This window comes from Vigna unguiculata, chromosome 6 (assembly GCF_037176805.1).
Source record: "Vigna unguiculata cultivar grain cowpea cultivar isolate G323 ecotype 2 chromosome 6, ASM3717680v1, whole genome shotgun sequence".
Taxonomy (NCBI): Eukaryota; Viridiplantae; Streptophyta; class Magnoliopsida; order Fabales; family Fabaceae; genus Vigna; species Vigna unguiculata.
In genome coordinates, this window is record NC_140797.1 from 47093624 (window position 1) to 47119625 (window position 26002).

The 26002-nt window shown below is 30.5% G+C and overlaps 4 protein-coding genes across 5 annotated transcripts; 1 reads left to right on the forward strand and 3 right to left on the reverse strand.

Moving 5' to 3' along the window:
- Positions 1 to 137: 137 nt before the first annotated feature.
- On the reverse strand, positions 138 to 5580 carry LOC114187881 (allantoinase-like). The gene is made up of 16 exons (XM_028076276.2): positions 5359 to 5580; positions 5004 to 5097; positions 4485 to 4605; positions 3846 to 3919; positions 3437 to 3513; positions 3102 to 3138; positions 2946 to 3031; positions 2753 to 2812; positions 2420 to 2565; positions 2128 to 2254; positions 1874 to 2029; positions 1673 to 1783; positions 1435 to 1545; positions 991 to 1089; positions 451 to 594; positions 138 to 359 (listed from the first exon to the last, which is right to left on the reverse strand). The coding sequence occupies exons 1-15, from the start codon at positions 5467 to 5469 to the stop codon at positions 457 to 459; spliced, it is 1548 nt and encodes a 515-aa protein (XP_027932077.2). The 5' UTR covers positions 5470 to 5580; the 3' UTR covers positions 138 to 359; positions 451 to 456.
- A 3535-nt stretch (positions 5581 to 9115) lies between these two features.
- On the reverse strand, positions 9116 to 15021 carry LOC114187964 (allantoinase-like). 2 transcript variants are annotated; one of them, XM_028076415.2, is made up of 16 exons: positions 14767 to 15021; positions 14448 to 14541; positions 13906 to 14026; positions 13622 to 13695; positions 13212 to 13288; positions 13020 to 13056; positions 12862 to 12947; positions 12420 to 12479; positions 12035 to 12180; positions 11408 to 11534; positions 11162 to 11317; positions 10952 to 11062; positions 10099 to 10209; positions 9803 to 9901; positions 9400 to 9543; positions 9116 to 9305 (listed from the first exon to the last, which is right to left on the reverse strand). In XM_028076415.2, the coding sequence occupies exons 1-15, from the start codon at positions 14875 to 14877 to the stop codon at positions 9415 to 9417; spliced, it is 1539 nt and encodes a 512-aa protein (XP_027932216.1). In that variant the 5' UTR covers positions 14878 to 15021; the 3' UTR covers positions 9116 to 9305; positions 9400 to 9414. The 2 variants fall into 2 exon arrangements, with proteins under 2 accessions (XP_027932216.1, XP_027932215.1); XM_028076414.2 differs by having other exon boundaries at positions 9116 to 9309.
- Positions 15022 to 18021: 3000 nt separating this feature from the next.
- Positions 18022 to 18713, reverse strand: LOC114186588 (non-specific lipid-transfer protein-like). Its single transcript, XM_028074540.2, has 2 exons — positions 18324 to 18713; positions 18022 to 18200 (listed from the first exon to the last, which is right to left on the reverse strand). Exons 1-2 carry the CDS (start codon positions 18668 to 18670, stop codon positions 18191 to 18193), a joined length of 357 nt encoding a protein of 118 aa, XP_027930341.1. The 5' UTR covers positions 18671 to 18713; the 3' UTR covers positions 18022 to 18190.
- A 3246-nt stretch (positions 18714 to 21959) lies between these two features.
- On the forward strand, positions 21960 to 25570 carry LOC114188932 (uncharacterized). The gene is made up of 5 exons (XM_028077604.2): positions 21960 to 22187; positions 22276 to 22329; positions 23142 to 23245; positions 24642 to 24680; positions 25182 to 25570. Exons 1-5 carry the CDS (start codon positions 22112 to 22114, stop codon positions 25314 to 25316), a joined length of 408 nt encoding a protein of 135 aa, XP_027933405.1. The 5' UTR covers positions 21960 to 22111; the 3' UTR covers positions 25317 to 25570.
- Positions 25571 to 26002: the final 432 nt, after the last annotated feature.

Here is a 26002-nt window from a genome sequence, read left to right on the forward strand (position 1 = left end):
CTGACAATTCACCATACTATAAAAACAAAATTCAATTCCCGAAGCATCAGGAAACTACCACTAATAAATCAAGGTGTTTATCTAAACATGTTTGTATGTTTCTTGCTCATGTGTTGGCTTCATAATCCAACCCAAAATGATATGTGAAGACAGAAACATTTTATTATTTTTGAAATTATATTCTACATATAAATTCAAGTACTACATTAATGTCATTGTCCAAACATCCAAACTGCAATAATACATGGTAAATATGCTAGGTAAACGAGAAAGAGAATGCTGGGTATATGGTCAATGCCATCAGCTACTTCCATCTCTTATTTAGGCCCCAAAGAAACTAGAATCTGAAAGAAACCTTCCTACAACACGAATAAGGATCATAATAAGCATCAGGAACTCTGAGAGAATTAAATGAAATTGAGATGGGTTTGGAAAAGTTATGGGGATCACCAATGTTTAAGTAATTCGTTTAGCTAGAATAGGAACACCACAGGCTGCAGGAGCATGCTTTCCTTTCTTAAAGACAAGGTTTCCTCTCACAAAAGTCTCCAAAACTTTTCCGGATAACCTTCTTCCCATATAAGCAGAGAGGCTCTAAATACCAAAAAGATCATTGTTTTACACATGGGATTCAGAAAAACAGCCAAAATATTAGCATTTATTGATAAAATCGGCAAAACTATATCTTCATATGAAGGAGTGAATTTTTTCTGTAAAGGGTTTCTCCCAAGAGAAAAGTAATTAAAAGCACAAAAAAAAGTAATACACTCTGCAGTTAGAGGAACTTTCTTTTTCCTTTACTCAAGTAGTGGGTGGGAGAAACAATTTGGTTCCTCTAGCCTCTACTTTTCCCAAATGAAATTTGTCAAACAAGAAAAATTTAGCAAGAAGCTTCCACATAACAGTTTGAAGTTTGAATTATAATTAAGAACAAAGAAAGTCATGAACAGAGTGAGTTTAATAATAAGATAAAGAAAAATCAAGACGTACAGGATGTTTAAGGAAAACAGGATAATGTTCATTCAGCTCAAACTCCACCTCTGGTTTCCAAACAACAATATCAGCATCGTTTCCGACAGCAATTGATCCCTAAAACATAAATGAGAATTTAGTCAGATTTAAAAAAAAAAAAAATCACAACATATACGTTGATTTCACAATCTCACAAGTAAATTTTTAAGTGGCTTTTCAAAAAGAAAATTACACAACCAAATGATAATATTCTAGTAACACATCAAACAAAAACCTCTTAGGTTGCTATCTTAGGTAGAAACAAACAGCTCCTTTGTTGGCTGGTCCAGACCAAACTCTTATTTCTTCTATTTATGTTTCAGTTACTTGGTTCAAAAGAATATTGTCCGAAGTGATGAAAAAATTAGATTGCAATAGTATATTGAAAGTGAGAGGCAAAGAAGGAAAGTAGAATTATGTGACCTTTGATTCTATCCCTGCAAATGTTGCAGGTTTCTTGCTCCACAGTAACGACAAGTGTTCCAGGGTTAGTCCATGTTTCTTCCCATAAGACCACGTCACTGGAAGTTCGAACTACAAGTCTCCCAATTGAACCTCAGTTAGTCTTTAGACCAATTATAGCATTCAAAATTGCAATGAAAGTCTGAAGCATGGAAACTAGCAATGAAAGTCTAAATTCACTGCAAGGTAATTCACTAACCTGCAAAGATGATATGCCCCCCCAAGCCTTCAAGAAGTCACCTTCCCCAAGAAGCTTGAGTTGAGGCACGGTTGGTGAATGATCAGAACTTAATAGGTCAATGTGTCCCTCCTGAAATGAAGAATAAAACAAGTAAATAACTGATAAGATCATAAATGATTAAAGTATGATAATGCTTGCATTTGAGGAGAAGAAGTGTACCAATACAGCCTTCCATAACTTTTCTCTGTTGTATGCATCACGGATGGGAGGGGAACACTTAAAACGAGTATCTCCATTTGGTATCTCTTCAGACGAGAAAGCTAAGTAATGGGGACAAGTCTCAACACTTATGCTGTCACCGCGACTTTTTGCTTCCTGTGCTACATAAATGCATAAATCACCTCTCATACCAATTCGCAACTTCAATATGTAATCTTAACCATTACCAAGACTCCATTGCTAACACACAATACCTTAATCAGATCCAAGGAAGCACTTGAATCAGACAAGTGAGCAATATGAACATGTGCTCCTTCTAAAGGACCACCAGCTCTGGTGTCTTTCGTAGCACTGACAAGTTCTTTAATAGCTGCTTCCTCCCTGGAAAAGTAAACAAGACACTTCATAATTCTTTATTCAAATTTCAAGAGCATTATATCAATCAAGAAGGAACAAGCATAACATAACAAATAAGTTATCTGGAATAAATTTATGGTTTAGTGGCCATTTAGTTTAATCAGAAAATGAAGTCTTAAAACATCTTACCATGAAGGTGGTCTAGAGTGGAGATAGGTCAAATAAGTACGGGGACCACCTTTATCATTAAGATCCGAATGTTTTGTAGAATGTTGTTGAATCTCAGAGTGCACAAATAAAGGCCTCTTATACTTTGCCAGAACAGACAATCCCTCCTGAAAAGTACGTTCTAAAATAGTTGAGTGAAAAGTAATGCGAGCAATAACACTATTTCAAGCAAAGCAACAATCCCTTGCCATGCTAATATGAAAGAGGAACTAGGTGTGCAAATATAAAAAATTGTAATGAACTAATTAAAACAAATTTCTAGCTATAACTTTATATAGTTTACAAGTAATGTACCTTAATATGGTGAATAGTAGTCATAGGAAAGTCACTAATTCCTGAAGGACACATAAAAGACTATAAACAGAAAAGGGAAAAAAGAGTCAGATCAAAAGTTAATAAATATTGTCATGCAGATATATGATGGTTTCGAATCATGAAGACCTCTAAGCAACTTTGCATAGTAATGCACAAGCTTTGAAATGATTACCTTCAAACCTAGAACACCGGCACTTAAGAGACCTTCAAGAATACTTGTGTTAAGTGCATTTTCAGGGATTAGGCCACCCCAAAATCCTGTATAACATTAGAAGAAAATCTCAGAAACTCAATAATTGTATGCTATGACAGAGTTTGCTGGTCATACCAACATCAACATAGATTCTGTTCTCTGCAGCTTCAAGCTGGAAACAGGTGGAAACTTAGGTTAGTAGAAGAAACAATTATTTTATTCAACAGTTATCTATAAGTAACCAACCAAATTAAACACCTCTATAAGCAGTTATGCATACGGGATCAATATTTAATTGTCTTGAAAATTTTAAATGATATATATCAGTTGAACTCCTTCTTCTATCACTTCGAATGAAAAAATTCAGTGTAAGAGGATGGATATTGTTTATTAGTTATTTACTTACTGTATAGATAAACTTATTACTTCTATCAAAATTTAAATGCACATACAGGATCAATCACTGATACCTTAAGTTTCAGTGTTTCCTTAGACACAGTTGTTGGGTGATTGTTTAGAGGCATGTCAACCACTGTAGTTACACCACCTGTTGAAAGTTGAAACAGTGTTGGAACAGATCTATGTAATGTACATGAACCAGACTGAATAAGTTATGCATATCAACAACAGATGACATAAACAGGACAACTATCATTAGGAAGAGATTGAAAGATTCTTGAAGTTATCCACCAAGTAACATCAGGTGAGGACTGATAAGTCATAACAATTGTTGTTTTCTTTGTTCCAAGATTGGAATCTATATTCACTTTAGAAGCATAGGAGAAAATATTAGGATTTCCCCTGAAGTCCTGTCAATTTCTTAGGAATACTACTCATAAAGTAAATTTGTAGATCAATAGAGGAATAGCATCTGCATACCAGCAGCAGCAGCTCTTGTACCAGTATCAAATCCTTCCCATGCAGTTCTTCCTGGTTCATCAAGATGTACATGTCTGCCAAAGCATGTGATATAAATAATTGGAGTGAGTACAACAGACAGAAATCATGTCCAAGATAAAAAAATAAACATATGGAGTTCAACCGATTATGAAGATATTGATAATCAAATCTTCTAGGCTAGAATTTTTACTCATGATATACTTTGTTTTTACTCAATGAAGAAAAGGATCACTTTTAATATTCCATGTTACAATAAGTAAGGACAGATATATGGAGCAAACAATGCTGATTTGTCATGTGAAAGCCTAGTCTTCAAATCTCTCTAACTTGGATTTTTCTTGGTTTCCCACTCTTCCTTTACCTATAATTATTAGGCTATCTTCTGCTGGTTTAAAACTCTTTACCACTGCTTCTATTGGTCTTCTCTTCAAATGATCAAACCATCTTAGGCACAATTTACTATATTTTCTTCATCATGTCACATTCGTTCTTTCTCTATTTATAGATTCTTGCATTACTGAAATTATTATTGCACTGTTTTAAAATTGATGTATGTGGAAAGTGCATCTAAAGAACAGCAGCAGATATAAACAACAAGAAGATATTTTCACATCTTACACATCAATCAAGCCAGGCATGACAACAGCATCTCCATAATCAATTACTTCTTCATGCTTAGAGTTCCCCTGCTTACCATATCCCTCAGTGACAGATATTATTTTCCCTTCTTTTATCTCCACTGTTAATGGCTCATAAATAAAAGAATCAATCAACACATGTAAATAGTGACAGCCTGGTGAAAGATTTACATGTAAAATTCAAATCTGACACCAAATATGATCCTCAGTTCACTATTAATGAATTGATGCTAGTGCCACTCAAGTGAGTCCTAATTCCTAAGATCTTCACCTGAACTCAAGTGTATCCTTTTTATTCGCTATCTACCCTTTATTTTAGCATGATCTTTATAGAATGGAAATATTTATGTTGGACTTTTCCCACAACCTCGCTTTTTCTTTTATTTTACCACACGTATCTTCCATCAGAAGCAATCATGAACCTTGCTTTACAACCTCATGGGATAAAATGTAAAGAATGAGATAAAAATACAATGATCAAGGATTGAAAAAGGAAAACCTGAACCAGAAATGATCCCTTGTGGGGTCACAATGCGTTTGCTGGTTATCCAGAAATGTCGATGGTGAAGAAGGCTGCACTTATTCTGTGTCAACTGTGGCACAAAAAGTCAACTATTCAAACCTCTTCACATAACATTTCTCAGACCATAGCAGTTGATTATATCATAACAAAGTTCCAAACTAGTAATAGTAGTAACTATAGTGGCAAAAAACGAGAAAGTAACGTCTTTTGCACAAGTTTTAAGCCAAATTTGAGCTGCTAAAATTTCAAACTGATTCTAAACATTTGCTGGTTATGCAGACATGAATCTAGAAGCATGTGAAAGAATGAAAGTGAATAGATTAGATGAAACCTTTCGGAGAGGATGTAACTGTGCCATGTAAGAATCGTGCAAGTAAAAGAATACTAGGAAGGAAATGAGGAATGTTAGCAAAGGCAAAACTCTCCACAGAAACTGCTCCATTTCTCACCGATTCACCATTGTCATTGTGCTCTCTCTCTTTTATAGTTTCATTATGGTACAGTTATTGCAGCACACAGAGAATAGTACAGATGTCACCACCCTCAGACAAGACCCGTGTCTTACAAATGTTGAAGTGTCGATGCCACAAATTTCACACTTAAATTCCATTCTAATATTAACTCATTAGTTTCTATTGCATTCTTCTAACTTTTAGAGCTATACACTTTTTTAGTTCAATTAATTTTTAGTAATCTTAATTTATAACTCATTAGTTTCTTTAGATTAATTCCTCCTATGATTATCTTTCAAAATATATATATATATATAGTTGATGGGATTTTTCATAGGGTTGTTAGGCAGATATTATTATATATGAGACGAGTCTTATCCTCATATAAGGCATCGGTTCTTTGATAGATTTATATTTTTTATCTGAGGAGTATATTAAGGAGAGATTATACTTTTTTTTCATATGGTTAATACTTTAGACGTGTAACTTACATGTTACTTAACTTTAGAAAACCTTTTTAATTTGTTATTGTTGAAACACATAACGATAAAAACAGTCTTGTTTAACTGATATTAAGTAGGTCTAAAATAAATTAATGAAAAATATATAACACCATGTAAGAAATTCGTTTCATGTTTACTGTGGAAGAAAAAAAAAATTAAAAGTTTGAAATGAAACATGTCATTCACTAAAAATCATTTAAGCTACTCATTAAGAAACTATGTACTGTGATGTTCTAACAGAACATTAATTTTTTTTTTATATATTTTTTATATCTTCAATTTTATTTTTTAAAGTAAGGCTTCTAAAATCAATTTCATGTTAAATAAAACTAAAATTGTTTCGAGATTAATTTATTATTTTTAATTTAATTCAGTTTAATAATTTAACAATTGAAATTTAAACAAAAAACCTAAATTGATTTAATATTTAAATTTTTATAAAAATATATGAATAAAAATTAATTAATTTGATAAATGAAAAACTAAAATTAGAAGAATCATTTTTAATTGTAATTAAAAGAAATGCTTTTTAATTGGATCAAGAGTGTGACTACCACAGCCATCAAGCCAGCCTGACGCTCCTTTCCTCTTCTCTGATCCAATTCCAAGCCTCTGTTTGTTTACATATTTTAAAACATAATTTAAATTATTAGATGATAAACTTTATCATGTTATTTATATTTCATGTTATTACCAATACGATGCAATTTAAAATTATGTATATACAAAAATAATTATTAGAAAACTCTTGCAAACTCATTTAAAACTTAGAAGAAAGATTAGTTTATGTTCCTTTTGAATTCAAATTTAAAATCAGTATTAAAACTAATTACAAATTAAAATCTTTGGAAGTCTCGCATCCCAATAAGATAATTTCATAATATATAAATGAGTTGAAAACCTCATCTTACAAGTCGATTTTGTAAGATTGAGTTAGACTTAAAAGTTTACTGCTAACATGGTACTAGAACCATCATTTAAAAAAGTCTATCCTAACGAAATTTCTTAAACATTTTATTCTACCTGTTATCGAGCCAATAACGGACCATGCTATCGGGTCAATAGTGGACCACTCATTGATTGAAATCTCATCCAATCCATGTAATGAATTGAAACTACTTTCGAGATTTATATATTTTATTTCTTATATAATGTTTACATTTTTTATTTTAATCTAATATAAGACTTCAACTTGAATTTAAAATAATAATAATAATTACATGAAGTAAACCAATGTTGTAAATTTGATTTTTTTTTACGTCAAATGTATAATGAATTTAATTTAAAGTTGATCATATTGATTGAACTCCGAAGAGAAAAAATGGTTGGTGAATATGGAAGAGAAAATAGACTTGTATTCCATTCCTGATCAGTGAATTCCACGTTGTGGAATGTCAGCAACAGTAGGATATGTTGGAGGTTCATCTTCACATACAAACTGCTCGTAATAACACCGTTCCAAAAAGTTAAAGAAAAAGGATGAATTATTCAATTTTTTACTATTATTTTCACAGTATAAGATTGAGTTTTTCTAGTTTTGATAATTTTTTAGGAGAATTATTGATCTTTAACTTTTGGAGATGCCCTTGGGAACCAATTAGTGGCAAGTGTTTTTCTTTGTGTATAGCATGCTTCAATTTAATACCAACATAACAACTTGATGAGTCAATCCTCTTCTGTGTCTTGCTTTAATGCTATGTCGAGAGTTACTTCACACATTATTTGATGTAAGATGGTGCACTTTTTTGTCTTTTCTTCGATCTTCTCCATAATTGCATAAATAATTGTATAATCCAATAATACTTTTTCTATGTTATTATGTAAGCGAGTTTCAAATATTTTTTAACAAATTATATTAATAAAATATCTTGGAATAATTGGTTACCAAAATAATAATTTATTTTCAAACCAATGGTAAATAATAACTTTCAACTCAAAAGACTCTCACATTCTAACATCTAACTCATCATTGTTAAAAACCAATCTCATTTTCCAAAGTTAGAATGATTCTTTGTCTTTGTCATGAAAAATCTTGATATATAATGGTATTGGATTTTTATTTTATAATTCGGAAACAAATTATGATCGGATAGATTACGATCTTTGCGTGTCTTATTTTACTTCTAATTAAAATATAAAATCCAAAAGTTGTTCACTTGGTCATTATTACTATGGTGTTTAAAAGCTATATTATTTGATGATGTTAAACTCTTTTACCAATTACACTCTACACTCTAAATATTATAATTAGAAAGATGAGAATGGACTGTGATGTTTGAGAAAGTGCTTGCAATTTTGTTTCCCAGTCTCTCTTCTTTCCTAAAGCATTTCTAATAAAAGTATTGTAAAACATAAAAGTATTAAACAATTTACACTAAAATTTTGTTAATTTAAACTTGATTACGACATATTTTTACCCTTAAAGATGAATTGTTTAGAATTTTTTTCAAATTGAATATATCTTGCATTAGGAAATTATTATTTACCATTGTGAGAAAACTCTATTTCATGTTTCAAAACACAAGGCATATTTTCACACTTCCTGTCTAAATAACATTGCTCAGTCTCTCTACATATAGATAGTCTGATGTTTAGTATCTTTGTTCTACTCCTGTAGCCTAATTTTTTTTTCTCTTCCATGAACTAAAAGAAGAAGAATCTTCTTTCAAGATTAGAAATGCACGACGGTTTCGGTTTGTTCTATTCTCTACTTCTTTTCTTGCAATTTGATAAAGATTATGCTAAAACAATGCTTAATAATTAGGAAACTGTTTGGCCGATGAAAATAACATCTTGAAAAGTTTTACGTCGTTTAAAACAATCAAGAGCCGATGAAAATAACATATTTTGAAAAGTTTTATGTCGTTTAAAACAAGGGATGAATATTAGTGACTATATAATAGACTCTAAATCCATGATACTCCTCATCCCGAGTCAAAGACATTTCAAACTTTTATTTGATTCTTCTTATTTCTTATACTCTTGTAATAAGAACTTTGTGATGATTGAATTAAATTATTACTTTGAAGAATGATGGATGTACTCGAAATTCCCGGGATTTTTTCCCGACAGAAACATGCATATTTTTTCATGTTTTTTCATGAGATGATATATGCAGAGAGGAACTCAAGAATGTGCAAAGTTGTAATCTACATTATAGAAAAGTAGAATATTATTTCATTATCCAAAACATCCAAACGGATATAATACATGCAAACGCACTATTCTATGAGAAGGAAAATGCTTGCTCAACAATGGCCGATGCCAGCAGCTACTTCCATCTCTTATTTATGGCCCCACTGAAACTTGCATCTGAAAGGTACCTGTCTACAACATGAACAAGGATCATGATAACCATAAACAACTCTCAGAGAACCAAATGAAACTGAGATGGGTTTGAAAAGCTATGGTGATCACCAATATTTAACTGATTCATGTGGCTAGAATTTGAACACCACAGGCTGCAGGAGCATGCTTCCCATCCTTAAACACAAGATTTCCTCTCACATAAGTGTCCAGAACTTTTCCTGATAACCTACTTCCCATGTAAGCAGAGAGTTCCTGAATACCAAACAATCATTGCTTCACATATGGGATTTCACAAAAACAGCCAAACATATTTTCTTCACAACATGAAAAAGCATGCAACACTAAACAGATTGTTTATGCAACACAGAAAAGTCTTATTTTTCTTTTTGTTAATGGTTTCTTCTAAAAGAAAAGGAATCAGCAAAATAAATAGATAAATGATATGATCTAGGGTGAGAAAGTCATAGACAAAATGAGTTTGATAACAGGGTAAAGAAAAATTAAAACATACGTAATGTTTAATGAAAACAGGATAATTGTCATCCAGGTCGAACTCCTCCTCTGGTTGCCAAACTACAATATCTGCATGGTTTCCAACTGCAATAGTCCCCTAAAGAAAAAATGGAAATTTAGTCAGATTTCAACAGACATTATTTTGTAAGAAGCATATACGTTGACTTGAAAATTGCACAAGCAAATGTTCAAGTGTCCAAAAAAAAATCACGTAACCAAATCATAGAGAATGACGAGAATAAAGCTGTAATTATTAGATATACTATACTAAGTCAGAGGCAATGAAGAAAACACCTTTGATTCTATCCCCGCAAGTGCTGCAGGTCTCTTGCTCCACAATAACGACAACTGTTCTATAGTTAGTCCATATTTCTTCCCGTAAGACCACGTCACCGGAAGATTAAACTACAATTCTCCCAATAGAACACCAATTAGTCTTTAGTCCAATTACAGCATCCACAAAATATACAAACTGAAAGTCTGAAATAAGGAAACTAGCATGCTTTATTTTCACCCACAAGTCATATACAATTTCCTTTGCAAAGCCACAGTTTTGGGGTGCTTTTAGGTAAACGAATTAAGCTCTTCTTCAATATATTCTTGTCACATTAAGGGGTACTTTAAATATGCTAAAGGAAGTAAAAACAAAGTTCAGGCTAGAATAATCATAGACCAAGAAAAGAAAGATTAAGAGGTGATAGAGCCCGAGGATTTATATACCAAAGTTCCATATCAGGAAATAGTTGTCAAGAAAGGTGAGTAAGGATGGAAACTCTTACACCCTATCAATATTTTAGCTGTTACGTTTCATTATAAACCTATTGAGCTCTTACTACAGACTGCGCTGTGATAATGATGGCCATTTGTTAGGGCACATGCATAGGTCTGGTCCTTGGAAAATCACTCATCCCTGCCTTCCCACTAAAACACAGAATTATGTCATTATATTATTGAAAATACTCATTCATATTATTAAATTGTTTAATAAGTAGATAAGAACCAACCTCAAGCATGAAAGCAAGATTCAATCTAATACTTGATTAAGCATTCATTCAAAGATCAACTTGTAGATTGATAATTGATTTCAAATAGGTTCATATTGTAGTATTGCAGTATGAAAAATGGTCTAACAAGAAAAATCACGAACCTGCAAAGATGATATGCCCCCCCAAGCCTTCAAGAAGTCACCCTCCTCAAGAAGCTTGAGTTCAGGCACGGTTGGTGAATGATCAGTTGTTAACAGGTCAATGTGTCCCTCCTGAAATGAAGAGTAAATCAAATAAACAAACAAAAAAACGATGAGATCATAAATGATTAAAGTAACACAATACAAGGTATTTGTGGAGAGGAAGCATACCAATACAGCCTCCCATAATTTGTCTTTGTTTTGTGCATCACGAATGGGTGGGGAACACTTATAACGAGTATCCCCATTTGGTATCTCTTCAGAGGTGAAAGCAAGGTAATGAGGACAAGTCTCAACGCTTATGCTATCACCTCGACTTTTTGCTTCCTGTACAGTATAAATGTATAACATTAGCAATCCAGTGAATTGGTATATTCCACATTTAATTTTAACCAGGCAACTCAATGATCACAGTACCTTAATCAGATCTAAGGAAGCACTTGAATCAGACAAGTGGACAATGTGGATATGTGCTCCTTCTAAAGGACCACCAATTCCAGTGTCCTTCGAAACACCTACAAGTTGTCTAATGGCTGCCTCCTCCCTGGAAAAGTAAAAAAGAGTTTTAATAATTTTTTTCTGAAAACTCAATTAAAGATGAATGATATTGTGCTCATCCAAGATTCTAAATGCATTGCATCACGCAAAAGCACAGCGAATGGATTTCATATTGCTAGCTTCTCTAAAACTATTCAGAAAAACATCTTGAGATATGTAATTTACAATTCTCAAGAGCAAGGACACTTTCATCTCCTCAACACCCTCAATCACAGCTTTTACCCTCATTGTTGCCCAGATTTCTACGCTATTTGGGGCTCGACACCTTGGCCTCTCACACAAAGAGCTCAATACCAACTCAAGCCAAAGTCTTCAACGAGATAATTCAGCTATGAAAACTTAGGATAAACTTAAGCAGTAGTATGACCAATTTCAGGATTTGACATGACAGAACGAACAAGCAAGAGGAATCATTTATCCAAAATAATTTTATGTCTTAATTTAATGTTTATTTATTCAGAAAACAAAAACCTTACAATGTCTTACCATGAAGGTGGTCTGGTGTTGAGATAGGTCAAATAATCATGTGGATCACGGTTATCATCATGCACCAAATCATTGCCATAATCTTGTTGAAGCTCAGAATGCACAACTATAGGTCTTTTATATTTTGCCAACACAGACAATCCCGCCTGACAAAAACATTTTCTAAACAACTTAGCAATAGCTACTACTTAGTGTAAAACATTACCCTATCAGATCTTTCAAGAGTGAAAAACAGTAATGCCTTGAGATCACAGTATATCAAGAAAAGCCACAATCCCTTGCCGTGTTAATATGAAAGCAGAAGTGAGTGGGTATGCAAAGAAATATAAAGAATTTCATTGAACTGATTAAAAAAAATCCCAGCTATAACTTCACATCAATGTACCTTGATATGGTCAATAGTTGTCATAGGAAAGTCATCAATTCCTGAAGGACACATAAAAGACTGCAAACAGAAAAGGGAGAAAAAAAAGTAAGTCATAGTCGGACCAAAAAGACAACAGATGTCTGATAGCTTGCACAGTTGAGAGAGGACTCATATTATCACACATGTTCAATAAATCATGTTTAATTCCAAGATAATGGGATGATACATAAACAAAGAAATTCAGGAATCCCCAGCAAGATATAGTGCCACACCACTTCAAAGATAAATACTAACCAGAGCCAGAGACCAAAAATGTCCAAAATTCATACATTCTCGGCTATAGAGTACCAAATTAATGCCAGGTGAAGTATTTATGTAATAATTGACTTCTTCAAAAATGTCCAATCATAAAGTTGACCCGGTGAATATGCCTCCTTGACACAAGTTTTCAAATGTTTACCTTCACACCGAGAACACCAGCACTCAAGAGATCGTCAAGAATAGTTAGATTAAGGGCATTTTCAGGGACTAGGCCTCCCCAAAATCCTGTATAAGATTACAAAAAACGTCTCAGTGACTCAACTAGTTATATGCTAAGGCAGAATTTATTGGTCATACCAACATCAACATAGATTTTATCCTCTGCAGCGTCAAGCTGGAAGCAAGAGGAAACGTATGTCAGAACATTAATTACATGGAAAACTTTAAATGATGCATGTCAGAAGGAACTCCATCTATCTCTTTAAAATGAAAAAATTCATCATAACATGGATATTACTTAAACTCACACACAGGATCGATCACTGATACCTTAAGTTTCAGCGTCTCCTTAGACACGGTTGTAGGGTAATTGTTTAGAGGCATGTCAACCACTGTGGTTACTCCACCTGTTGAAAGAGTGTTGGAACAGATCCATTTAATATGTGTATATAAACCAAACTAAATAAGTTATGAATATCAATAACATTTGAAATAGACAGTATAACAATCATTAGGAAGACAGTGAAAAATGATACAAGTTATCCACTGTGTAACAACTGACGAGGGCTGATAACTTTATACAAGTTAGTGTTTTCTTTGTTCTAGGATTGAAATCTAGATGCACTAAAGAAGCATCGGAAAAAGTTATCAAGATTTCCCCTGAAATATCCAATCAAGTTCCAAAGTACACTACTAATGAAGAAAATATGTATATCAATAGAGGAAAAACATCTGCATACCAGCAGCAGCAGCTCTGGTACCGGTATCAAATCCTTCCCACTCAGTTCTTCCCGGTTCATCAAGATGTACGTGCCTGGCAAAGTAAGTAATTCAGATAATCATGTTTAAACATACAATGAATCAGCTGGAGTTGATAATCAACTCTTCTAGTCTATTCCTACTGTAGTAAATTCTTGCATGCCCAAACCTATTATTATTAAACTATTCAACACTGATGTATATAGAAAACGCATCAAACAACATTGTCAAAATAAACAATAAGAAGATGAATTTCAAATCTTACACATCAATCAGGCCAGGCATAACAACAGCATCTCCATAATCTATTATTTCTTCTTGCTTGGACTGCCCCTGATTCCCATATCCCTCAACCACAGATACTATTCTCCCTTCATTTATCTCCACTGTCAAGGTTCCACAAATAAAATCAGTTAACACGTGTACATAATCATAGGTAAGTTTTACATGTACAATTGAAACAACAAATGGTCAAGAGAAAAAACAGTCATCAGTTCACTGTTAACGATTTGATGCCACGGCCAGTCAGGTGAGATCCTAATTTTTAAAACCCTCGCCTCAATACATCCTTTTTTTCTTCATCCTTCATTTTAAGATTATAAAGAGAACGGAACCATTTTATTGGATATGTTCTACAATCCCACTTTCTTTGTTATTTCCAATACACAAAGAGAAAACCCTGCACTAAACACTGTCATACACAAAATCCCACAACCCTACTCAACACAAAACACTTTACAACCTCAGACAACGAAATGAAAAGAGTAAAAACAAAAATATAATAATCAAGGGTTAAAGAAGTAAAACCTGAACCAGAAATGATCCCCTGTGGAGTCACGATGCGTTTGCTGGATATCCAGAAGTGGTGATGGGGAAGAAGGCTGCATTTACTCCGTGGCAACTGTTGCACAAAAAGTCAACAACATTTAACCCTCACGTCCTCTTCAATTCTTAGACCAGGACAGTTAAGATTGTGATAACAAAAGTTCCGAACCAATCACAGTGACCACAAAGTCGCAGAAAACGAGAAAGTCTTGTGACAACTTTGAAGTCAAAGTTGTACTAAAAGGTTTTTGCCGGTTATAAAGCCATAATCGTGAATGAAAAAGCATGAGAAAGAACCAACCTTTATGAGAGGATATAACTGCGCCGTGTGTGAATTCTGGAAGTAGAAGAATAAGAAAAAGGAAACAAGGATTGTTAGCAAAGGCAACACCCTCCACACCAACTGATCCATTTCACACTCTCACTGTTATTGTGCTCTCTCTTCTTTGATACTTTGATTGTTATATAACAATGGAATGTGTGGTTATTACAGCAGATAGATCTTCCAGAAAGTACATGATTTTAACTTTCAAGGTATTTATCATATCAACTTCAAATTTCTTAATTAGCTTCTGTAGGATTACCCAAGATAAACCAATAATTTAATAACAAATAATAAAGTTTTATTAATCTGATTATTCAAAATCACGTGTATGATTAATTTAATTTAGTTATGTAAATTTATGCGATTGGTCCAAGCCAAAGAAAATTGTGAAGAATAACAAAATAGTAAATAAAAAAGACGTACAATCAATCCCTTTGCAAAATTCTAACTAGTAATGAATAAGTGGATGGATTCCACGTTCACCATTGTCAGCAACAGTACGACGTCGTGCACGTGGACCACCTCTGCGCTTCTTGTTTCTCTTTATTTTCTTATCCGATGATGCTACCATCACATGTAATGTAACAGTATTTCAAAAATGTTATGGAAAATGTTATTTAAATATTCATGAATAAGAATCTTATTAAAAAATTGAGATTAATAACGATGTTGAATCGATTTAACAGAATCAGCTAATCAGAGAATTATTAATATACAAAAAATCGGTTTACATTATCTGGAGTAATTTTAGTTAAGATTTATAATAAAAACATTTCTTAATCACTATCTTGGTTGGATTAGCACTATCTTTTTTTTTTTTACCTAAAATTGAATTTTCGAATTCAATTATTCAGAGGTGCCGTTTCAAGAGATTCAATGATTGAATGTGGCAGAAGTCACCGAATGAACAACCGTTAATTAATATTGTATGGAACAAAGCATTAACGAGGGAATAATATCTTTTTAATAAATGTCTATATAATTATTTCTCTTACACTTAATAATATTGATATAAATTAAATTAATCTTAATTAACTAACAAATATGTTTAATACAAAAAATTTCTTTATCAATTTTTTTTTTAAATTAAATATTTGAGCATGCGAATATATCATGAAAAGTTAAATACAAAATTATTATCTAATCAACTTTTTTATCTAGAATGTTAGTATTTAAACATTACATTAATCATTTGACAAGTCCAATTTTTTTTTTTATGAAACTACAACGGAAAATAAAATATTTTGTAACTATTTTTGTGTACTTACATTAACTTTGGTTATGGATCAAAGGCATAATGACTTGTGAACTGATTTTTTCTGTTTATACAACTCCTATTGTTGGGTTTAATGTACGTCCAGCTGGAAATCATAGATGATAGAACACTATGGCTGTTTTTTCTTTTATTAACTTTTGGTATAAAGTAATTGTATAAAAAAATATTATGAATGCTGGAAATTCGTAAGGTTTACAAAGATATAAAAATAATATTATGATAAACATACAAAATATAATGTAAGAAGAAACTTATTATTTTATATATATATATATATATATATATATATATATATATATATATTTATCTATTTATCTATTGTATGAGTAATCTAAATAGTTAATTTAAAATAAAAAGAAATTAAAATTAAATTATTATACTTATTCGCTAATTTATTGCTTCTTATATACATTAATCAGATTTTGAAACACTGATAATTTGTAAACTAGAGACAAACGCAGGCTTAGTTTTCAAATTCAAATGCTCATCGATGACAACATTCAAAACCATTGTCTTTTCTCATTGTTTAGTAATAATTGTGAATTTAATGCTCTTAAATGTATCTCATTAATATGCTTTATTACATAAAGGCTTAATTATTATTTTGGTCCCCTAATTTGTTGGGTTGGTTCATTTTGGTCCCCTTATTATTTTTAGATTCAATTTGGTCCTCTAATTCTTTAAAAGGTTCAATTTGGTCCCTGCCGTTAAGTCAACTTTAACACCGTCTCCGTACATGCCACGTGTCATTTTGTGGAATTTTCAAATTTTTTTTATTTTTCTTTTTAATTTTTTTTTTAATTTTTTTTTAAATTTTCTTTTAAAAAAAATTAAACTGCCACGTGTCACCTTATCGTTGTGACACGTGTAACCTTATGGTTGTGACACGTGGCAGGTCACGATTGTGCCACGTGTCAAACTAACATTGGTTGTTTTCAATTTAGTCCCTCTATTTACAATTTTGATTCAATTTAGTCCCCCAATTTTTTAAAATGATTTAATTTTGTCCTCTCCAATTTGAGACCAAATTAATAATTAAGCTTAATTACAATTTATACATTCATGTTTAAATAATTTTTTACCATTTATACATCAAATCACTCCCTAAATACTCATGTTATTTCATTTGTTATATTTTTCACTTGTAATTTTTTACACTTGAAAGTTTCTATACATGTAAAAAAAAATAATAATTTGAATAGTTAGATGGAGTAATTTAATCTATAAATATAATAAAAATTATTTTAATATGTATATATAAGTTGTAATTAAGCTTAATTACTAATTTGGTATCAAATTAGAGAGGACAAAATTGAATCATCTTAAAAAATTGGGGGACTAAATTGAATCAAAATTGTAAATAGAGGGACTAAATTGAAAACAACAAATGTTAGCTTGACACGTGGCACAATCGTGACCTGCCACGTGGCAGTACATTTTTTAAATAAAAAATCTCAAAGTAACACGTGTCACAACCATAAGATGACACGTGTCATAACCATAAGGTGACACGTGGCAGTTTAATTTTTAAAAAAAAAATTAAAAAAATTAAAAAAAAAATTAAAAAAATTAAATAAAAAAAAATTTGAAAATTCCACAAAATGACACGTGGCATGTACGGAAACGGTGTTAAAGTTGACTTAACGGCAGGGACCAAATTGAACCTTTTAAAGAATTAGAGGACCAAATTGAACCTAAAAATAATAAGGGGACCAAAGTGAACCAACCTAATAAATTAGGGGACCAAAATGATAATTAAGCCTTACATAAAAGATAATCTAAAAACTGTCTAAAGCATAGGCAATCGAGTGTTGCAAACTTTACTAAAATATTACTTTAATTCCTTAAAGAGTTCTTCCGGATACCAGTTAGCAAAATCCCATATTTTATAATATAAAACATATTAAGAAAAAAAAAATGAATAAGAATTTAAAAAAGTTATTTAAGATGTCTAATGGAACGACAAACATGACTTAATATTAAAGTTTTATAACATCATAGATAATTTCTTTTTCCCTAACCCAGTACTGATAAAAGTTCTTAGAGTAAATATCAACAAAAGCTTCTGTTCCTATTACAAAATCATATAAATATTTATATATCCAGAATGCAGATCTTGAAGGATCAAGCAACCCTGCATGAAAAAAGATACGAAATTTAAGAATTAGAAAAACATGAAACAAAAGTCTTACATAAGACATACGAATCACAATTAGAAAAAAACATAAAACATGAAAACAGATGATAGAAGACTTACGAATCACAGTCGACGAATGGATCAATGGGAAACGAAAAGCGAGTCTTACATAACTGAGAAAGTTTTGCGGCGCTGTCATGCTTGATGCCTGCTTGAAATGCAGCATTCTTGAGACAAGAACATATGGATCTACGAAGTTCAACTGTTGTTGTCTCTTTGAATATTACTGCTATGCTTGTACAACAATTAAGTGATGGTGTTGTTGGACCCAAACCCAGCAAGAATGGCTCACATGGCAACAAAAGAGTTATGGCCTCGATACATGTTATGTCATTCGCATGCACTTCACTTCCCACAAACATCATGCTTATTAGCAACACAAAACCTATCAATGTTTTCTTCTCCATCTTACAAACAATCTTTAACAGACAACCACACTGGACATCTTAATTTATATTCCTTCTCTCTTCTCCATTCTAATGACATCTTATTTATTATTAGGATTTAACGTTTTAAAAAAAAATACTTTATTTATTTATTTTAGTAAATGTGTTATTAAGTTGTATGTAAATGTAACTGTAACGTAAATGGTGATACAATTGGAATCTATGCTATAAATGTCATTCTAGATGAAAAGTATATATTTAAAAAAAAAATACATAGAGGTTGGTTAAAATTTATTGTTTTCTTTCTATGAAACGAAATAAGTTATATTGATTTTAGCTACACTCCAACGAGAAAAAAAGGTTTTAAATATTTTTGGCTTAATGTTGCTTTTATAACCTATTGGTAAATGACACGTTAGAGAAGTAGGAACAATGGAGAGTGCCATTGTTGTATATATGATTTATTTATATTAAAGTGAATGTGCTGCATAAGAAAAATCTGTCTACACTATCTTATAATCGATCAATATTTCAATAACTATACAATGAAAATTAAGTAATTAGACTTAATTGCAAAATTATAATTTGTTGTTATCCGAAAATTTAATATATATTGATTCCAAAATTAAAAAATAAATCATGAATATAATTTTTTTAACCTAATTACATAAAAATTATTTAATGTGTCAATTGCATTTCATACAAATATTTAAGTTATTTATAATATTTAACACGTTTTTGCTTTAATATCATATAAAAAATACATCAAAAAGATTTAATGTAATTAGATCAAAAATACTGTATTTATTTATTTTAAAAAATATAGAAAAAAAATATTTAACTCTTAAATATATTATTTTGATTTTAGTGATCGATCAGGATAAACGTTTTCAATATTATTATTATAAACAAAGTAATAAATAAATAAATATATATATATATATATATATATATATATATATACTGTTTACATTTATGTATAAAAAATAATTATAATAAATTATTTCCAAAACAAAACTAAAAACATAAATTTACTCTGATTTCTAGTAAAATTTGGATTCTCTATTAAATTTTATTGTACTGTTTCTCTACTGTGTCTCCATGATACACACTGATTATCACTAATTTTGACGTTTTAAAATATATTAAAAAATTATTTAAAAATCAAACATAGTGTATTTTTAGTATTCAATACTCAGTAGAAGATAATACAAGAAAAAAATCCGTAAAGATAACTATAGAGTAATACCTAACGTACTACTGAAAACACACGTGTCCATTTTTTCTTATTTTAAGTATAAATTTATTAAATTATAATTGTTTTTTAATAAATTAATTATAAAAATAAAAAATATTTTATTATTAAATATTCTCCTATTATAAATAATCATTTAAATTTATAATTTGTAATTATTACAAAGATGACATAATAAAATAATAATTTTAATTTATAAAATAATTAAATTTATGTCAACAATCATTTAAAGAGTAAAAATAAAGTGTAATTATTTTAGTTTAAGTAACGTATACTTAAACGGTAAAATTGGAAAAAAATTATATACACGAAAAAAATAATCTTTTTTCATATATAAGTATAAGTTATAACATTAAATACAAATACTTTTTATATCTTTATTATAAATATTTTTTATTTATTTTGTAGTAATTTTTTAATTAAAATGGTTAAATTTTAAAAAATATCGAATATCGTGGTTAAATTTTTAAGAAAATATAATAATAAAATTGATAAAATAATTAATTTAGCTTAAAAAACTATTTAAAAAGTAAAATTAAAAAATAAATATAAACACATAAAATAATGATTTATATATAGATATAAACAAAAATGTATTGCGTCCTTACTATTCCTAACCATATCATCTTACAAAATCTCATTCCAATCACTCAACTCTGTTTGAAAGGATTTAATTGAAGCACTTTCTTAAACGTTAGGATGCAATTGACATTTTTCTTAAATCAGATACCTATTTGACACTCTAGTCTTAAGCTGGATACTATACGAGTAATTATACCTAACAAATATAATCAATCTATAAAATGCAACATAAAAACACTAAAATATAACAATTAATACAATTTTATGTGAAAAAAAAATAACTAACATATGTATTGAAACACGTCTATAAAATACATCTCAAATAAATAGATAAATATATATATATATATATATATATATATATATATATATATATATATATATATATATATAGTAACTCTATAATCAAGTATAAATTATATTAAAACTGATATAACTAATAAATTGATTAATTGAACCAGATCTCACTTATTACGCGTTGTTAGTTACATTAAATTTTATTTTACATTCAAAATAATTAGTATGAATATTTTTATGTGATTTAACTCAAATTTAAATTTAAATTATATTTTTCACATTTTTTACCATTTGAGTTAGAATTTTTTAAATCAAAAATTGGATTTTCTGTTATAACTACAACCTAGATTAATGGAAACTAATTTTAAAATATATTAGTTTTTTAAATATCAATACGATAAATTTTTAATAATCCGTTGGAAATAGTACCAAAATATCCGGTAAAAAATCTAAATTCTTGAAACAAGGTAAAGAAATCAAACATCATTATAACTAACAACAGTGGTTGACAAATAAATTTTTAATGTATTTAGATTAAAAAAGTTATATAAATATGTACATGTACTTATTTTTATAATTTAAAAAAAAATTAAATTTAATGCCAAAATTTTTAAATTAATAACATATTTAATAGTTGAGAAGTGAAGAAGTTATACATGAGAAAAATAAATATATATAGAAAGTAAACATAAAATAATTCGATACCTATATCTAAATTTATGAAATATTTAAAATTTAACTAAGTCTTGATTTAATTATTATATCATTATATTAAGGTTTTCTTTTATCAGCATCCTTGTAAAGTTACTTTTAGTTCTAAAAAAATTATAAAGTTAATGTGTCTAAATAAGATTATATATCAATTCTTTTGTTTTATTTATTATAATTTTGCATTTGTTTTATATATACTACTATACTCAATATTATATAAAAGTTATATAATTCCTTATTATTCATTAAAAGTAGAATTTTATTAAATAGTTTTAATCCCAATTAATTAATTTAGTTCAGTCTTACAATTTTATGATTTTTTTTAGAAGTGAATATATATATATATATATATATATATATATATATATATATATATATATATATATATATATATATATATATATATATATATATATATATTTATTATTTTTTTTTTATCTTGTACATGATTCAAATCAAACATGAATTTGAAGAAAAAAATCATTCACACAGGGAGGAACTTCAATTTTTTTTGCCTTGATTCTCGATATTTAGATTGAGTTGTTGTACTAATAAAGTTTGATCTGTCTCAAGTTGTTGGTTTGGGAAGAGAATTGAAGAGAAGAGGAAGAAAGATAATGCTGCCGCAACAGTGGGTATCTCCGTGCGGAAATAAATGCACCAACAAATACTCTGCACTCACCCAAATTCCATGTATTCTCCATTCCCACATCTCAATTTCTTTTATTAATTCTTATTCACTTACATTGGCTAAACCATTGTTTCTGTTGTGTCATTGTAGGGCGAGTTTTCTGCAAGAAGGGGTGCGGTTCAGAGGGAGAGACATGGGAGGAATGTGAGATCATTTTCATGTCTTATTACTATCATTATTATTTTTCCTTCAAAAATTGTTATTGTTTCTTTAAAATCTAGGTTATTGTTCTGCATGTTGCATTTCTGCATCAATGCTAGCATAATAGTTAGTATACAATTGGGTCCCTGAAAATGGCGTGACCACTTGTATTGCTTTCTTTCGATCTTAAAAGTGCACTTCTGTACCAACTTGTCAACCTGTTTATAATTTCATCCCTCAGAGTGCAATCTGTCAGGGTTTCAGGGGACCGAGCAACAAAAGTTTACTTTTTAGGGGAACACATAGTAGAATAGCTCTCCAAAACAATGGAAGATTTGTTTTACTTTAACAACTTTTGATGGGTGTAATAATTGCTCGAGCAAAAGACTATACGTGGCAAATTTCAGGTTTTGAAGATTCATTATCTTTATCTGTAAAGTCGCTCAGTTCATATCAATCTTCTCCTTGTTCTGGTGAGAAGGAAGGATATGATTATTAGTGTATTTGTTTATAAGTTTATCTAAACGGAGGCTGAAGTTTACCCTTAAAAACCAAAATCTTGCTTCTATGTTAAGCCTCTTGAGATGTGTGACCCACGCTTGAGTCCATTCCAACTTCGTATCCCATCCCCATATCTGTTCCATCTTTCTGTATCTATAAACATGTGCCTCCGCATTACAAATTCATGCAGAAACAGAAGCCAAGTCTTCATTAACTGACTATGCACTAAACCTTGTTATGAGGGCTGAAATGATGACTGTAGAAGTAGCTCTAGCAAGTTCTGATGTGTGAATGATATATTATTGGTTAACCAGGTTTGGAATATTGCAATCTAATGTGTTACAAGGATCCTGTACTAAAGGACCAACAGTGGAGTGCTTATATTGATCGTTCCCCTGGTGCTGCTAGTTATTCAGCGGTATTTTCTTTTCTCCTATCCCATGCTTCTTTTACATTTTTATTTCCCATGTTGCCATTTTAGTATTTAGCATCTTGCAATGTAGTTCATTTCTGTTTTAGTTCATCCTAACAAAACTCTCTTTTGATGGTTTCTCTTCTCACAAACTCATATGATTTTATTGGTAAATTTCAGTTTAACCCCTAAGAAAATTTTCTAAATCAAAATGTGTATCAACTTTAAAATTCGGTAATTTATATCTATCAAGTTTCAAATGCATGCATTACAATTTACAATACCTTGATTAGGATCTCCTTCCCCCAAATTGCATGGAACTCGCTAAAATCTAAGACTTTGGGAGGTTTGGCTTCACAAACATAGTGGTAGGAGAGGCTGACAGTTATGTGTAAACCGTAGGCAAAAGAGTGATCCAATACTCCATCAATTGTAGTTGTATTTAGTGGAACAGAAACCAAAGTATGCTAGAAATTGCAAATAGCTCTTCATTTTGAGTGACTTGTCTCAAGTTCTAATTCACTAAATTTCGTTTGAATTCATACTATTCAACTTGAGCCCTATGAATGGAGTGTTTTCTTTTTCTCCTTTGGTCTTACCAGATCCTTGTGACTTGTTGCTAATATAAATCCCTGAGTGCAAATGATAAACATAAATAGCATTCTATGAAGTCTTTTACCAATGCTACACTTTTTGTTTCATTCTATATTTTTTTGGATTAAATCTATATCTGATTTTAATTTAAAGTTTCAGCTTCGGGTTTCATAGGAGCTACACAATTATGTTACTTTCATTTTGGTCTGCGCTTACCAAATATTGAGCTACAACTGATTCTACTGCTTGATTTGTTTTGCTTTAAATGTGGTTAATTAACTAGTTGTTTAGCCAGTCCAGATATAGTCAAATTGGCATTAAGTTAGACTGTTGTAGTTTGAGTGATCTTTTTCATCTTTGAAAGCTAGACAGATTTGGGAGGCCAACATTTTTCGTAAAATTCTGTGTAGTCTGTGCATTATTTGTCCACATCTCCTCACCCGTCACAGAAAACTCAGTACCCTTGATTCTTTCTGTGCATGTTCCCGTATATATAAATGATATCTCTCTGGCAAGTACGAACATCAAACTTAAGTAGACATTTTAAGTGTTGTGGCATTACCAAGTCAATTGAGGTTTATTTTAAAAATGCATATTTTACTTTGTTCTTGCATATTTCATCATTCAAAATTCTATTATAGGAATGCTGGATTGTGGGATTCACATCATTTGAGGAAAGTCAAAACTTAGTTAATGAATATGCCCAATTGCTGTCGCTTGCAACACCCTCATAGCTCTTTATGGGTTAAGATTAGTTATTGAATAGTTTTGATTACGAATTAATTATGGTTAATCCCTTCTGATACAGGAATGTTTCCATGCTTGTGTATCTGGTTGCGGTTACAAGGTCAGTTTGATTTCAAGAACCTAATTTTTTATCATATTGTTGTGTATCCCCTTCAATGTATCCATATATTTTCCTTCATGCCTTCAAGCAGTCTTTTCACGTATTAAGTGTTACTGGAAGATGGTCAATATAATATAGATAATCATTTTTTGAAGGTAAAATTAGTATAGGTTCTTGAAGTATTTGTAGTTTTTTAAACAAGCTTATATGTTTCAAAAGTGTGTAATTAGATTTTTGAACTTTTAAATTATCTTTTTACTGGGTCCTTGACCATACTGTGGTTAAGATTCTATTGAGTACATGTAACCTAATATAATAGGACAATGATATTATGATCCCAATTTTTTTACTCACATTCTTTATTTCCTGATCTAGCTTAGTGTAGATCATTCTTTAATATACCACTAAAGAATAAGAGTAAAAAAAAATAGAAGTTAAAGTATAATTTTCCAATATAATATAATGTACTAACCCAACTGCTGTATTTGTTGCATTATGCAGTTTGACGTGAAAAAAGAGAAAGTTGATGAAGTAACTCCTAACAGGCGTCCAAAGCCTGCCCCAGTTGAGAAGCCAAGGCCACAACCCCAAGAACCAAGTGACCTGTCTGAGGACGTGCTTAGTACTTCTGCATAGTGAAAACTGACGAACAACCTTAGACTTACAAAACAGACAGAAAAGATGATAACCATTCTTTTACATGCTACATTTTGGTAGGAATTTGCGTTCATCCATTCTATCGCTATGATTTTAAGGGATAGTGTGACTGTCAAATGCCTTTTTTTTAATTGAGATCTCAGAAACTTCATGTCATCCTAAAAGAGGGGATATGAAAATTTTGGTAGTTGGATAATCATATTTTTTCAAATAAGATTAGTCATTATTATAAATTTCGACATTTATGCAATGCTAAAGAATTGATAAATTAAAAGAATACAAAGTATTGGGGAATCACAGAAAATCAATGACAAAAAACATAACATTGGCAAGCTATACCTATAATGAAAAAAAATATATAAATAAATATGTGAAGGTAAAACGTCAAATCTTTTAAATTGTTCTTTATGAATAAGTTAAATTGGTTGCTTCAGCACAATGATTTTGTTACGAAAACATGAAAATTTTTGAATTTATAAAAAATATAAATATGTAAACACCGATATCATCTCTTTTAAGACACTAAAAAATTTGATTCAAAAAAATCATAATAGCTATTCAACTAAGGTTTTTGAAAACTCTCTTTCCAAATATGTTATTCTTTATCAATAATTTGTTAAAAAAATTTGTATGATAACTTGAAAACTTACAAATATCATGAACTA